At 44.7% G+C, this 16,187-nt stretch overlaps 1 protein-coding gene across 3 annotated transcripts in view; it reads left to right on the top strand.

The window, feature by feature from the left end:
* The window catches only part of MNS1 (meiosis specific nuclear structural 1), a 229,406-nt gene that overhangs the window by 114,564 nt on the left and 98,655 nt on the right, over positions 1 to 16,187 (top strand). For all 3 annotated transcript variants that reach the window (XM_070054243.1, XM_070054244.1, XM_070054242.1), the window contains one exon: positions 2,106 to 2,261. In XM_070054243.1, the coding sequence (XP_069910344.1) occupies positions 2,175 to 2,261 (87 nt within the window). In that variant the 5' untranslated portion in view covers positions 2,106 to 2,174. The remainder of the gene's footprint in view (positions 1 to 2,105; positions 2,262 to 16,187) is intronic.

Raw genomic sequence — 16,187 nt, 5'->3', positions numbered from 1 at the left:
AGTGGAGGATGGCCCAGGTGCTTGGGCCCTGCACCCCATGGGAGACCAGGAAAAAGCACCTGGCTCCTGGCTCCTGCCAGGATCAGCGCGGTGCGCCGGCTGCAGCGGTGGCCATTGGAGGGTGAACCAGCGGCAAAGGAAGACCTTTCTCTCTGTCTCTCTCTCTCACTGTCCACTCTGCCTGTCAAAAAAAAAAAAAAAAAAAGTTTTAGATTTTTCTTCATGGAAGTCATATGCATATTTCATTGTTTCATCCCTAGATATTATATAATGGTGCTGTTATTATGAATGTTATCATGTTAAAAATTATATTTGTTGCACTGTTAGTGTAATGGAAATATTACTGTATTTTTATAAATTGGTTTTGTATTTGGCAATCATTTAACTCTTTTATTAATTCTAACAGTTGTTGATTCTATAGAATTTTCATTTTGTATTGGAATCCAAGTTGTACTGACTTCAAAAATTGAACTGAGAAACTTTTTCTAGTTTGTCTGGAACATTTTTCACATAGTATGGACAGTATATTTCTAGAAAATTTAGTAGAATTTACTTGTATAATAATATGGGGGTGATCAACTGATGACTGGATAAAGACATTGTGGTATATGTAAAGTATGGAATACAACTCAGCCATAAAAGAGAATTAAATCCTGTCTTTTGCAACAAAATGGATGCAACTGGAAACCATTATACTTAGTGAAATAAGACAGTCCCAAAAAGACAAACACCCTATGTTTTTCCTGATCTGTGGTAACTAACAGAACACCAAGAAATATAATGTATATGAGTGAAATTGACATTTTGAGATTTGATGATTGTTTACAATTCTAGTCTTCTAAAATTGTTTTTTTCTTCTTTTTGTTGAATTCTTTACTTAGTGTAGGGCTAACTGTATAAAGTAGACTGAGAGTAGATTATTATAAAAATTAAAGGAAGGAATATGAAAGGAAAGAGGAGGGAGGATAAGGTGGGAAATATTACTATTCTCATAAATATGTATATATAAAATACATGAAGTTTGTTCACCTTAAATTGTTTTCTAAAAAACTCAAAAATGATAAAATAATAATCTGGGTCTGGAGGATTTTTATTATTATAATGGAAGAGTAGATTCTAATTATCTTTTCAGTATCATTAACAGTGTGAGCCTATTCTCATAATTCATCTTGTAATAATTTTGGTATTTGTATGCTTTTCTAGATATTGATTCATTTTGTCTAGTTTTGAATATGAGTGTGTGTTTATTCTTTCTGTATGTTGTGTATTTGCAGTGTCTCTTTTTTCCTTTATTATTCTTGCCAGAAACTTGTCTATTAATCTGTTTAAGAATTCAGTCTTTCTTTAGATTAATTTCTCTATTTTTATGTTTATGTTTTATGTTCTCTATGTTGTTCAGTATCTTATTGATTTCTGATCTTCTCATTTCCTTTTTTTGTTTCTTTGAACTTATTCTGTTTTTCATTTTCCAACTTCCTGAGGCATGCACTTAGCTCATTAATTTTCAATTCCATTTTCTAATAAATGTTTATTTAGAGCTATACATTTCCTTATAAGTAAAGATTTAGTGTGTCTTACATGTTTTCACTGGTGCATTTTGAATACCATTTAATATTTTTCCCCTTTAAATAAAGGATTTGGGTACACTTTCTAGTTTCCAGACATGCATATTTAAATTTTCCTTTTCTGCTTATTGATTTCTACTTTATTTCAGGTAATACTGTATCATTTGTTTCTTTGGAATTTATTGTGTCTTCTTCTGTTTCCAATTATATTATTGATTTATACAAATGTTTCATATGTGTTCGAAAAAGAACTATATTCTCTTTTAAAGAAATATGTAATACATGGTAGTTTAGAAAGACTCAAATTCCCAATTTTATTTCAATATTCTTTATGATTTTATTTATTTGTTTACTTATTGGTTTGAACAAAAGTTGGCCATTTGGACTTAAAGTCTCCTAATCCAGAGTTGAGTGAATGTCCATGAGTTGAGTCAATGTCAATTGATCATTGACTGGGCGATGCGGGAAGGAGTTTATTCACCTGCTGTATACAACTTGAGATGAAAATGTATTCATACAGCACATGTGTTTTATTTATAGTTGCTGTGAGAAGAAGGGAAGTGGAGAAGGAAGGAAGGAAGTGAAAGACGCTTGGCTCAGTGGCTCCTCATGATGAAATTAAAGGAAGTTGTTCCAGCTGAGGCCCTATGGATGGTGTATAACCTGGATAAAATTTCTGTGAATGTGGATATAAGAGTGAGTGAGTATGTGTGTACTTGTCATGAACTGAAACATTTGGGTAGCAAACAGCTTGGCTTTGGGACGTAATGGTCATGGGGCAACAGAAAGGGAATGCTTTGCTACCACCTCCAATCTGCTGTCACCTGGACAAAACAAGATAGCTCTGGGTCATGGCTGGTAGGAGGCATTTGAATGGGTACTACTTGCTTTTCATAGTGTTTGATTTTTGTGTGAACTAATTTCAAATTTACCAGAAATGTAGACAAATGTTATGAATGAATGGGTTGTTTGGACCTAAGATTAATATTTTTAATGCATATGTGCACTCTTAGGACTCTTAGTAGTATTTTAGGAAGTAGATTTTGTATAAAGCCATATACTCAAGCAGAAGAGCTGTTCAGGGCCACTGTATTTTGGCTACTAAATGTTAAACTTGATTTTTAATCACTGTATGGTGACATTGATTTTTACTTGTGTGTTTTTTACTATGGTATGTTTTTAGAAAAAATATATAACATGTATATAACTTCTTTCATAATAGTATACATCAGGGTTAACCTGCTTCATTCATTCAATAATACATCTTTGATATTGTATAATAGTAAGAAAATTCCTAATAATCCACAGCTAGAAAGAATTACTACATTTGGAAATTTTAGGTAGATATTCAACCATTACTAGTCTGTGTGATCAGGCCCAATTTACTTAGCAGGGAAGTATCCAAACATTTAAGTATGCAAATGTATAAAGCCAAATGAGACATCATCTAATTCCTTTATTGTCTTACAGTGAAAGGGAGCAAATGAGCAAGTTGATGGCTTTATGCCAATTATTTTTAGTATGATTTCTTTTATGCTAAGGTATAGCTGAAGGCAAAACCTCAAATTCTAGCATGAACATGCTGCAGCAATAACATGAATATTTTAGGGGCTATACAATTCTTTTCATGGGTTATGGTTGGAAATAAAAATTTTAAGTTGCAACTGCTTAGACAAACACATAATAAAACTACTGGGGCTCAGAATGAGTATGTATGTGTGGCTTCAATCCCAGACCTTCTAAAAGACCCAAATCCTTGATGTCCAAGGCCTTTTTAAAGTGACTCTTTTCTTCTGTCTTTCTGGATTCATCTGTCGCCATTCACACAACTAAATTCAGCCCTATCCCTTCTACAATCACAGCCACTTACTTTAACAGCACATGCATTTTCACAGTCCAGGTATGTGGCCTATGGACTCTCTGCAAGCGTCAGGGCCTGCAACCTGGCGATGGCGGCAGTACTAACAGAATGGCTGAGCTGAAGAGAGCAGTGGGCCGACGAGGCTTGGGGTCATGGCCTTGTCATTGCCTTTACTCTTTCCTACCAGACACCCCTCTTACATCATCTCACAGTAGGGTTCTCTCAGTCAGAATGAGGACCCCATAAAACCTCTCCCTTTAGTAGACCACAGAGCCCTGTCCCTGTGACAGTTATTGGGGAACACTCATTGAAATTCAAAGGGGAAAGAATCTGGTGCCCCGACTGGGACTAGAACCCCGTGTGCTGGCGCCGCTAGGTGGAGGATTAGCCTATTGAGCCGCAGCGCTGGCACACCGGGTTCTAGTCCCAGTTGGGGCGCCAGATTCTTTCCCGGTTGCCCCTCTTCCAGGCCAGCTCTCTGCTGTGGCCTGGGAAGGCAGTGGAGGATGGCCCAAGTGCTTGGGCCCTGCACCCCATGGGAGACCAGGAGAAGCACCTGGCTCCTGCCTTCAGATCAGCGCGGTGCGCCGGCTGCAGCGCACCAGCCATGGTGGCCATTGGAGGGTGAACCAATGGCAAAAGGAAGACCTTTCTCTCTGTCTCTCTCTCTCACTGTCCACTCTGCCTGTCAAAAAAAAAAAAAAAAAAAAAAAGAAAAAAAGAAATTCAAAGGGAGATGTTATCCTTGAGAACTGGCCAACCACATATCTAATCTCTTTGTTTGAGGATGTTTTTCCTCCTTAGAGAAAAAATTAGTGAAGAATTTCTGTGTTTAAGGCTCTTCAAGAATTAATGAACCTCATTCTCTTTTTTCTCACCCAAGGCACATTAATGCTTAAAAGCACAACAAAGTGCTGACCTAGGCAGTGGTTCCAGAACCCAGGGCCTCAGCACAGCATTTTAAAGACTCATCCTCATAATAAATTGCTATTTTAATGATAGTCCTAGTAACATATGGTGAATGGAAAACACTTTCTGTAGATTTAGCAGTGAGGTTCCCATTAATGCTTCACTGTACTTGAGACCTTTAAAGAGATTTCACTAACTGTTCACTTGGTGCAGTTTCTGCTCAATTATTTAAAACACCTCCCTCCTGCTCTAACTTTGTATTTGCATTAGAAAGTACAATGCCAATTAAGACTCCTTCATTGCCTCCAAAGCTCTAAAAATAAACACAAGCTAAATCCTAATCACCGATTTCTCTTTGTGTGACTCTTCGGTTATTCTAAACATAGGCACAATGAATAAACAATATACAACATTTGTGGGAGGAGACAATCAGAAGGCTAGGAACTTATTTATTAAGACAGCAAAAAAAAAATTAAAGTCTAACTGATGGCTTTTTGGAAGGGCTGAACAGACACATGTTTCAGAGTTAGGTAGAAAACTCAGTTTTACATTTAACTAGTATGTGTTGAACCATATTTACAATAGTGTAATGTAAACTATAAAGGTAAGTGTACTTAAATTTATATAGACCTAAAATTTAAAATATATAGACTAAAATTTAAAGTATTGACTCCATTGGCTGATTTGAATTTTATCTACTATGGTAAATAATCTAAAGCAAAAATTAGATGAAAGTGTAACTTTGCTAACCATGTTTTGTTTGCTTATTTTTGCAAAGCTGGTGTTTCTGTTTTCTTCCTTGTTATATGCAGGTTAGCTGTTGACGCTAACCCTATCTCAGAAGACTTTGTCAACACAGACCCAAGTTGTTTCATTTTCCTCATACATATCTCTCTAGGGTCTCAAAATCTCTGTCTAGGCCACTTCTATCTGGAACTTCTGCTGCTTGCGGACCGTTGTCCTTCCATTCCATTCCAAAGTCTACTTCCTTCAAGGAGCTCTCAGCTCATCCCTTCTGATTCCAGGCATTCTGATCACTCCAGGTGACTGTGTCCTCCATCCATGCATACAATCAGCTTCGCTAAAAGGGTTGGCAAATACTGTTTTGAGTTCCTTTTGTGTCACCGCTCATTTTCACTTGGGTACATCCAGCAGATTAGTACAGCACCCTGCTTATAGTTACCACTGAGGAAACCTTACCGGGGACAATGGGGAGCGGGGAATGTCAGTTTGAATCAGAGTGCCATCTACTGGTATAAACGCTGCAATACTATTAACAAGATCACATTCTCCTTGATACACGCATACACTTACACCCAGACGCACACAGACATATACATTCATTCTCACTGTTAGGTTAAAGAATAAGGAATATGCTATATCAGATGCATGCTTTACTCCCACAATTAGCAAGATCTATATTTTTCAAAAACAACACAACAACGAAATAAGAAAATATCTCCATTTGAATCCCCCAATTGAAACTGTCATCTCCAAAAAAAATAAATAAATAAAAAAATAAAAAAGGGTGTGAATTATGGCTGTTGCCCTCTGGCTGTTTTGTACCTAGGTTTTTTCTACTTATTGAAAAACAAATAGAAATCACAAATGCAATGAGGAATTCGAAGAATACACACTGAAATGTCTGAATGCCATTAAGCTCTTGTGCAAATGGCAATGTTTTATGAAGAGGACTAGACTTTCATTCTGTTTTATTGTGGGGACTTGGCCCTTCTATAAGGTGAGCTGTCCCTGCTGGACTGATTCTACTTTGCTGTCATGCAGAGCTGCGTAAACGTGATTTCTCAGCCCAAAGTAGAGGAATTGGATATAGGAGCAACATTAAAATTATTTAATCTCTGTTTGGCAAGGTAACACTTTAGTCTATTACATCTTTTCTGAGCGCTTTTAATAAATCCAACCTTTCTAATCACTTTAAAGGAAATCGCCTGGTCGATAGATTTAAACGAAATGCACAGATGTGGGTCTGTAAATTAAGAGAAAACTTTTCTTTCTGCACACAGAGGCTGATATGGATGGCACGGGATCATTAGTGACAAAACAGATGCCGCCATCGATAGCCCAGACACAGCCCTCAGCTGTACACAGCGCCTTTCATTTCCAACTGAGAGGAGAACTCAGAACTTGTCACTGATTTTTGCACCCTCTTAATCTTCCTGTTTATTCTGTGCTTCATTAAAGTCAATCTCCACAGGGCAGACTGTCATCCGAGCTCTGCCTGACCTGCTGGCTGCTCTCTCCCGAGAGCATCCTTCATCCTGATAAGCGGGCTGTGACTGAGCTCCTTAAGGTAAATAGATTCCAGAGAGCTACTCGCCCCACGCTGGCTCAACAAAATGCGATAAGCAGATCACTGGCGTGGGCACTGCAGTGGAGACCATTCTTTTCCCAAAGATGGGGTTTCCATTTTTTTTGTGAAATCAGATAGGGAATATTTATTTGTATCATTGTATCACACCACACCTTTAAGGCCGTGTTAGCAAGTGCCATTCCCCTGCCAAGTGTCTCCATGGTGATGAAGTATCCTTTATAGGATGACTTCTGTGTGCTGGCCTCTATGCTAGGGACATAAATGGGGAGGAAAAGTGGTGGCTGTGGTGGGAGACAGTGCAGCTCCTTGGGAAGCCATAAAGCATGCCACAGCTACAGTGGCAGCCTGTGTGCTGAGTTCTGGGTATGCATTTGTTGGACTCCCACACCTTGCTGTTATCCCAGAGCAATTGTTCCATTTGGTTGAGAGGTAACACTGGGGCTTGAGACTAGATTCTGGACATGGTGTTCCTACCCCATCTCATTGTTGAGCAGTAAAGAAGCGAATTTACCCTCCAAGGCTCCATGACACTCCTTCCTACACATTGAGGCCGGCAAGAATCAGAGTCCAGAGAACTGAAGGCTGGTATTTCAGGCGGGGAAGTTTAGAGGCATCTGGAGTCGCTGAGCTGAGGATAATGAAGTTCCTATGACCACCAGCTGAGTGCTGCGGTCACTTTCACCAGAGCTGGATGATGGGAACCATGTGAGACACCCCAAATGTCATGGCCACTTTAAAAAGTATGGGCAGCCCCCTTAAGAAGTCAGAAACTTCCACCCTGGATGAGCAAGATCCGTGTTGGACATGTGGAAAGCAATGGAAGACAGCTCACTCCCACTTAGCTAAGGAGATTAAGTCAAGGAAAACTTCAGCCGCCCAATCCCAGTTTTCTCAAGGTGGGAGCAGGCATTCTGTAGCGTCCTGATGGTGCAGACTTCTCAGCAATTTTACTGCAACTTCCGCCTGGGAGGCCTGACAATGAAAAAGAAGACAGCACGGCCCGGGCAGATGCTGTCTGTTCTGCCAGGGGCCGCCCTGGGCGCCTGACTTGCCCTGCGTTTTCGCAGTGCCGAGGGCCCCACGGGCAGAGCGTCAAGGTCCACAGCAGCAACCTCTGTGGGGCTGCCAACGCGCGCGGTCCACCCAGCCATGAGCTCTGTCCAACCGCGACGCCTCCTCTTGCCTCTCTTCTGCCTCCCTGTACCACAGCCCCTCGCCCTCTTCCCAGCTCCTCTTCACAGTGCACAATTGAGCATTTTGGTCTACGCAGTCTCATGAACTAATTGTTCTTTGTATTTCGTGTTACAGCAGCAAGATCACACTTGTGTGTTTCATGTCTTTGAAATCATAAAAGCACAGGATCGGACATTCGCCTTGCATTTAGAACTAGTGTTATAAATATAGCAGGGATCTGATACTTAAATCTAAATGCAAGAATCAGCAAGGAGTTCTGGGGCAGGCAGTACTGGGGATATGTTTATCAACAGATACTAAGTTACAGGCTGGCGCCGCGGCTCACTAGGCTAATCCTCTGCCTGCGGCGCCGGCACACCGGGTTCTAGTCCCGGTCGGGGTGCCAGATTCTGTCCCGGTTGCCCCTATTCCAGGCCAGCTCTCTGCTGTGGCCCGGGAAGGCAGTGGAGGATGGCCCAAGTGCTTGGGCCCTGCACCCCATGGGAGACCAGGAGAAGCACCTGGCTCCTGCCTTCAGATCGGCACGGTGCGCCAGCCGTGGCGGCCATTGGAGGGTGAACCAGCGGCAAAGGAAGACTTTTCTCTCTGTCTCTCTCTCTCACTGTCCACTCTGCCTGTCAAAAACAAAACAAACAAACAACAACAAAAAAGTTACAGTTAGATGGGACAAAGCAGTTTGTTGCCCAGTAGAGTGCTTATAGGTATATTTCAAACAAGCTAGAAGAAAGGCTTTTTAATATTTTCACCATAAAAGTGATACATGTTTGAGAAGAGAGAGATGTCTATCCTATTTTGAATATTACACAACATGCATGTGCATCAAAATATCACACGGTACCTTAAAAACGAGTGCAATTTTATGTGTCAAAAATTTTGAAGTGTTTAAATAAAAAAATAAAAAGTTTTGTGGAAACACTTAATAGCTTCCTCCTTTAACAGAATAGGGAGCAAGTCCAGAGAATTGCTTCTGTATTCATTCCACAAGGGTCTAATGAAAAGTTCCACTCAGGGGAGGCCATTTAACTCAGTGGTTGAGATGGCTCTTGGGATGCCTGTATCCCATATTGGAGTGCCTGGGATCAAGTCCGGCCTCCGCGTGGGAGCCAGCTCCCTGCTAATGCACACTATGGGAGGCGGTGCGTGGGTTCCTGTCACCCCATGGGAGACCTGGGTGGAGTCTCTGGCTCCTGGCTTCAGCCCGGCCCAGCCCCAGCTGTTGCAGATAGTTAGGGACTAAGGTAGTGAATATGAGATCTCTATCTCTCTCTCCCTCTGTCTCGCTGCCTTTCAAAGAAATAATGTTTAAAGCAGTTCAAGTCACTGTGCCCGGTGACTTTTGGAGAAGTGGAGGTGTCCAGGAGATGAACACAGGTCTCAGTGAGGCCTGGGGGAGGACCTATGTGTCAGTCACCGAGCCTGGAGCCCCAGAAAGAAGGTAAAAGTGAAGCCCGAGGGCGCTCGGTGAGGCAGGACCGCTGTCAGCTGAGGGGCCCGGAGCACCAGAACGCCATCTTTTTTTTTTTTTTTTTTTTTTTTTGACAGGCAGAGTGGACAGTGAGAGAGCGAGACAGAGAGTAAGGTCTTCCTTTGCCATTGTGAACGCCATCTTGAGGGCTTTGCGGGAACAGGGGAGGCACAGAGGAGTGTGAACGCACCTCGGCTTCAAGTTCAGCTCGCGGTCAGACCACAGCACGCGTGACAACTGGGACGCTGAGTGCCACGGTTTGAAGGTGTCCCCCAAAGTCCTCGTGTGGGGATTTCCTCTCCCCAACCCCACTCTACCCTTCAGGGGAGGGCGTGGGCCGCCAACCGAGGACCCGGCCCTGCCGACTCGCTCGCCCTCTCTGCTCTTCCGCACAACAGCAGGAAGGCCCAGGCCACAGGCCTCTTGGACTTCCCCGCCTCCAGAACGGTGAGACAAAACTTCTCGATTTCTTTAAAAATTACCCATTCTCAGGCATTCTATTACAGTAGCAGAGTGGACTGAGGCACGGAGCCTCCTGCCAGGGGAAGCGTCCATTCGCAGGGCTCGGAGCTGCTCTCGCCCTCGTCGTCCCTCACCTCACCCCAAAGACAGCGGTTCTATCTCTTGTTTCCCCGGGCCTTGCTACCCTTCCCCGCAAGGGAAGCTTCCTGTCCGCTCGCCTTTGGTACAGCTGGGCTGCTGTCTTGCCAGTCCCGCCACGTGCTCGTGCGAGGCGCACCTGCGGCTCCTGCTCACGGTACCGCCCGGCCCTGGTTCGAGCAGGGTCTACTCCGTGGCCTTGGAGGTTTCTCTCCCCGTCTCAGCCCATACTCTGCCTCTAGGGATTGCGCTTGGCAGGGAGGGAGGCCCCACTCTGCACTCAGCCCTCTCCCTCCTCCCGCTTCTCACCGCACTGCCCAGCTACCTGCACAGAAGGCTCCTTGTCCTACGCCAGGACACTCACGGTCTCTTCCCTTGGCCCTAGGATCTGTCGCACGCCATCCCGTTCTCCCTTCTGCTCACCTGACTCTCCTCCTCTACTGGCTTTGGCCTACTTTTGCTTATTCCCTTTGGACCGACGGAAAACATCGTGATGTCAGGACTGCAGCATGGAGGTGGGGGAGGTACCAAGGCATGCTGGGTAGTGCACCCCTCTCTCTACCTCGACTTAGAAGCCTGCCTGCACACTTTGCTCTCCATGTCTCCTTCCAGACTTGGGTAGTCTCTCCCTGGAGGCTGGGGGACAGCCGCAGCAAGTGGACCTCGGCTGGACAGGGACCATCTTGTACCTCTGGTGTACTGTACTCTGCCCTGCAGGCTGCAGCAGCTACTGAGGGTCCAGGAGCCCTTGGATCCCTTAGTCCCTGTCTGGTGGCTCTGGGGGTAGGGAGTGATCGGCTGCCCTCCGTGCCAGGCACCCTGGAGCACCTTCCTCTGAGCGCTTCCTCTTCTCCCTTTTGCCTCGGATTTATGGGGCCCTCTCATCTTTGCTTTCTTAAGTCCCTGGATGCCAAGTTGTCATACATGTAAACATGTATACATGGCAGTAATGTGTGTGATCAGCTCTAATCCCTTAGTACATGTATAATTCACATTATTTAATGACACACTCTTTGAGATGGGACTGTAAGTCAGGGCTTTACTCAACTTACTTTCATTGTCCAATGTTAGGCTGGTGACTGTGGATAGAAGCTTCAATCTCATCCAGACCCAGAGCCAGGTGCAGGGCTGGCAATGCTGGCCAGCCTCAGCACACACTGCTGCCCCACAACCCCTGGAACTGAAAAACATTTTTGAGATTTTTAAATTGCATTTATTTGAAAGGCGGAGAGAGAGAGAGCTAGCTATCTCCTGTGTGTTGCATCGATCCTCCAAATGCACACAACAGCCAGCGCCCAAGCTAAGAGTCTGGAATTCAATCTGAGTCTCCCATGTGGGGAGCAAGGAACCAAGTACTTGAGCCATCATCTGCTGCTGCCTCCTCGCCCACACATTAGAAGGAAGCTGGAATTAGTGAAGCCAGGACCGACGTCCAATCTGGAATGGGATGCAGGCCTCCTAAGCACCTCTTCATCCCTGTGTCAAATGCCTGTTCTATCAGGTGCTTTCAAACACTGCTTACTTACAGCTTTCTGTGGATTTGGACCCAGTGAAAAGGCTAGAGGGTGACGTCTGTGTGGTGATCAGTCCCAGAAGCTTGGTTTTGGAAAGTATAGGGAGCCTGACAGGGCAGAGCCCAGAGCTGTGGTGGTTGCAGGCCAGTGGGTAGGGGTAAGTGCATAGAACAGCTCCTACGTGATCCTTCTCTCCTTCCGTCTCCTTCCAGCCTCGTAAGGGGTTGTTAAATGTCCCAGATCAGCTCTGAGTTAAGATTCAGGAGATACTGACAAAATGACATGAAATGCACGGACATTGAGTGCTTAATATTTATCTGCTCAAAAGAGGCTTAACACCATAAAAACACAAAATACATGCAGAATAGTTTGCATTTTAGAAATTTCCCAATGGAAGTAGTTGACTGTATGATGTATTCCTTTTCAACCTGCTAAGCAGATGTTTTAGAATCTGCATCCTTGGCTGGTAGAGCCCAAGAGTCTCTTCTGATTGCAGAGCGTGGCTCCCTCTAGTGTTCCTGGCTCAGCCTTGGTTCCATGCCCTGGGTTTGCGAAGTATTGAATGAGAATTCTAAGCCCACTGCAACTCCTTGGTGACTTTTTTTCCTTAAATATTTATTTATTTACTTATTTGAAAGGCAGAGTTAAAGAGGCAGAGGCCAGGGCGGTGGGGAGGGGGTTCTTCCATCCACTGGTTCACTCCCTAGATGGCTGCAATGGCCAGAGCTGCACCGATCCAAAGCCAGGAATCAGGAGCTTCTTCCAGGTATCCCATGTGGGTGCAGGGATCCAAGGACTTGGGCCATCTTCTACTGCTTTCCCAGGCCATAGCAGAGAGCGGGATTGGAAGTGGAGCAGCCAAGACTTGAACCAGCACTCATTTGGGATGCCAGCACTGTAGGAGGTGGCTTTACCTGCTAGGCCACAGCTCCTGTCTCCCATGACCACAGCATCTCTTCCCTCTGTGGACAGCTTTGTTATTTTCTGTTACTTGTGACTACTGTTTCGTTAGTTTCATTTGATAAACACATTGCCTCTTGTCTTTCCCCACCCCACCCACCCCGTGCCAGCACACGCACCCAATCACAAATGTATCTTTGAAATGGGAGGGGCCGGTGCTGTGGCGCAGCGGGTTAACACCCTGGCCTGAAGCGCCAGCATCCCATATGTGCGCTGGTTCATGTCCCCGGCTGCTCCACTTTCGATCCAGCTCTCTCCTGTGTCCTGGGAAAGCAGTAAAAGATGGCCCAGGTCCTTGGGCCTCTGCACCCATGTGGGAGACCCAGAGGATGCTCCTGGCTCCTGGCTATGGATCAGCACAGCTCCAGCTGCTGTGGCCAATTGGGGAGTGAACCAGCGGATGGAAGACATTCTCTCTCTCTCTCTCTGCCTCTCCTCTCTCTGTGTGACTCTGACTTTCAAATAAATAAATAAATCTTAAAAAAAAAAAAATGGGAAACACGTAGTGTCAGGTACACAATGGAATCCAATACTTGGGGAATTCAAATACTAGAAATAGTTAAGAATGTTAACATGGCTTTGTCTGTTCACGAAATAGGAAGCAGATCCAGAGAATTGATGCTCTTTTTTTTTTTTTAAGATTTATTTCTTTATTTTAAAGGCAGAGTCACACACCCACATACACACACACACACAAATACAGAGGGAGAGAGAGCAAGCTTCCATCTACTAGTTCATTCCCCAAATAGCCATAGTAACTGGGGTTGGTCCAGGCTGAAGCCAGGAGCCCAGAACCCCATCCATACCTCCGACATGAGTGAAAGTGGCCTAAGAATTTGGGCCCTCCTCCACCACTTCACCAGGCACATCAGCAGGGAGCTGGATCAGAAGCAAAGTAGCCAGAACTCAAACCAGCACTCTGTTACGGAGTTCTGGCATTGTAGGCAGTGGCTTAACCTGTGCCACAATGCCAGCCGCAGCAGCTCTATTCTTATCATAGATATCTAGTTAAACTTCAAGTCACATTGGGAACACCTGGAGGAGACAGATGTCCAAATGCTGAGGCCGTGGCCCACCTTTCAGTGAGGTGCGAAAAAGGGGACATGATCACCCATCACCAGAGGTGGAAATTCAAAAGGATCCCAAGTGAGAGGTAATAGCTGGAGAGAATCAGTGATTTTATGGTGACAGTGGTACTTGATCTTAACCTTGAAGAATGTAAAGGATTTGATTATATGGGAACAAGGGTAAAGTTTAGTGCTGTCACAGCACATGGAAGGGAATGTGAAGTTAAGATAGGAGTGCTTTAGGGTCAAGGTACTGGAGGCCTTGAATGCCAGCCAAGGCATTCCTGACTGTTAAACAGGAAGCACTACTGAGGAAAGGGCTTAGATTTCCAACATCTTGTACGTGCGTTTTTTTAAGTGAATCCTTCAACATTAGAGATTTTATGTGCAGACTGGATATGCTTTATTCAGCTATTGATTTAGACTCATAAAATGGATTCATGCATGACCTAGGTCACTGCCAAGTTTCCTTCTAAAAGAGGTTATCTGTTTAGGATGTTTCAACCAGCAACTAACCCTCCATTAAAGGAGGGAAGACCTTGGATTTCTTTATCCTTAGCAGGTGCTCAATATCTCTTCAATGAATAAATCATGGGAGCAAAGTTATGTTTTAGGAAGAAGAATTTGGCAGCAACTCTTTAAGCTAAATTAACGAGAAGGGAGGGACTGTGTAAAGGGAGACTGATTAGGACATTATTATTCATTTTCCAGGAATAAACTAGGGCTAGTGGAAATAAAAATGGAAAGTAGATTGATACTTTGGATATAGAATCAAGATTGCTTTTTTATTGTAATTAATTATATGTGGTCCTTCTCCTCAATGAACCGAAAATTTGAGAGCAAGAAGTGTATCTTCTTTGGTTTTGTATCTCCACTGCGTGACAATACCTAGCATGCATATGTGCTCGGTACGTATTAAACAAGTTCGTGGACTAGATGTTGACTGGCATTAGGAGTATCAAGACTCTGGAGTAGGGGCAGCCAGAGATGTTGGATAATAGCCCAGGACTTAGGTGGTCCTGGCCTAGGCAGAAGGAATACAGGAGACAACAACTGTCTACTGCTTCACTTTCGGCTCTCTTGTAAGCCATGACAGGCAAGCCTACATCCGCACAAGCTATCAGAACTTTTCACGTTTAGCTCACCCACACCCTTCCTGCCTTTCTTTCCACTTTTAGTTAATTCTCATCTGCATTTAACGCTGTTGACAGTTTCATCCCTGGAACAACATCCTCTTATTTTCCAGGACTCAGTTAGCATGGCTTCCTTCTTACCAGGCTCATAGCCCCTTCATTCTAGCCATTCTGGCTTAGCCTCCTGATTCCAGTATTTAAACCAGTGGTACTCAACCTTAGTTGCACATTAGAATCTCTTGATATTCAAAATGACGCCCAGGCCAGTTAAATCAGAATCCCTGAAGGATGAGTGCAGGTTCAGGGTCAGTTGAAAGCTCTCCTGTTGACTCCAATGTGCATTCAATGTTGGAAACCACTTCCCTGAATATTGAAGTTCCTTTGAGCTCAGAGTTTGATCTCTTCCTTTCTCTGGCTCTACCCCTAGTCCTGTAAATTTTGAGAGCCTCTTTATTACCTGATATGCACATCTGTACTTCTAACCCCAGCCGTCTGAACTGTAGTCTTATATGTACAACTCCCTATTCAAGGTTTAGACATCTCAAACTTAACAGGTACAAATACAACACTTTTTAAAAAAGATGTATTCATTCATTTGAAAGGCAGAGTTACAGAGAGGCAAAGGCGGAGAGAGATCTTCCATCTGCTGGTTCACTCTCCAAATAGTTGTAATGGCCAGAGCTGGGCAGATCCGAAGCCAGGAGCCAGGAGTTTCCTCCGGGTCTTCCATGTGGGTGCAGGGGCCCAAAGACTTTGGCCATCTTCTGCTGCTTTTCCAGGCCACAGCAGGGAGCTGGATTGGAAGTAGAGCAGCTGGGACTCAAACAGGCACCCATATGGGATGCCAGCACTGAAGGCAGTGGCTTTACCGGCTATGCCACAGCGCCGGCCACAAACACTTTTTTTTTTTTTCTGGCTTCCAAATCTACTCCTGCCCAATGTCCCCCATCCTGGCTGATGATATCATCATTTGTTCAGTTGTGCCAGCAAAACGACTTGAGAATTATCTTTGAGTTGTCTTTGTCATTCACCTCATACGGTGCATCATCAAGTCCTATTGGTTTCATTCTAAAATATATTTTGGACCCAGCCATTTCCCATGACTTCTACCTGCCATTCTCATCCTACCTGTTCTGCAGCCAAAGCTGCCTGTCCTGCCTGTCTCACACCACTCCTTACATCCTTTCTCCCCCCCCCCCCCCCCCACAGGCAGAGTGGACAGTGAGAGAGAGAGACAGAGAGAAAGGTCTTCCTTTGCCGTTGGTTCACCCTCCATTGGCCGCCGGGGCTGGCGCGCTGTGGCTGGCGCACCACGCTGATCTGAAGGCAGGAGCCAGGTGCTTCTCCTGGTCTCCCATGCGGGTGCAGGGCCCAAGCACTTGGGCCATCCTCCACTGCACTCCCTGGCCACAGCAGAGAGCTGGCCTGGAAGAGGGGCAACCGGGACAGAATCCGGAGCCCCGACCGGGACTAGAACCTGGTGTGCCAGCGCCGCAAGGTGGAGGACTAGCCTAGTGAGCCGCGGCGCCGGCCTACATCCTTTCTTTACACGGCATGTGGAGGAATTTTTTACAAACTTACACCATA

This window comes from Oryctolagus cuniculus, chromosome 12, assembly GCF_964237555.1.
Source record: "Oryctolagus cuniculus chromosome 12, mOryCun1.1, whole genome shotgun sequence".
Classification (NCBI taxonomy): Eukaryota; Metazoa; Chordata; class Mammalia; order Lagomorpha; family Leporidae; genus Oryctolagus; species Oryctolagus cuniculus.
This window is presented reverse-complemented; position numbering and strand designations above follow the sequence as displayed.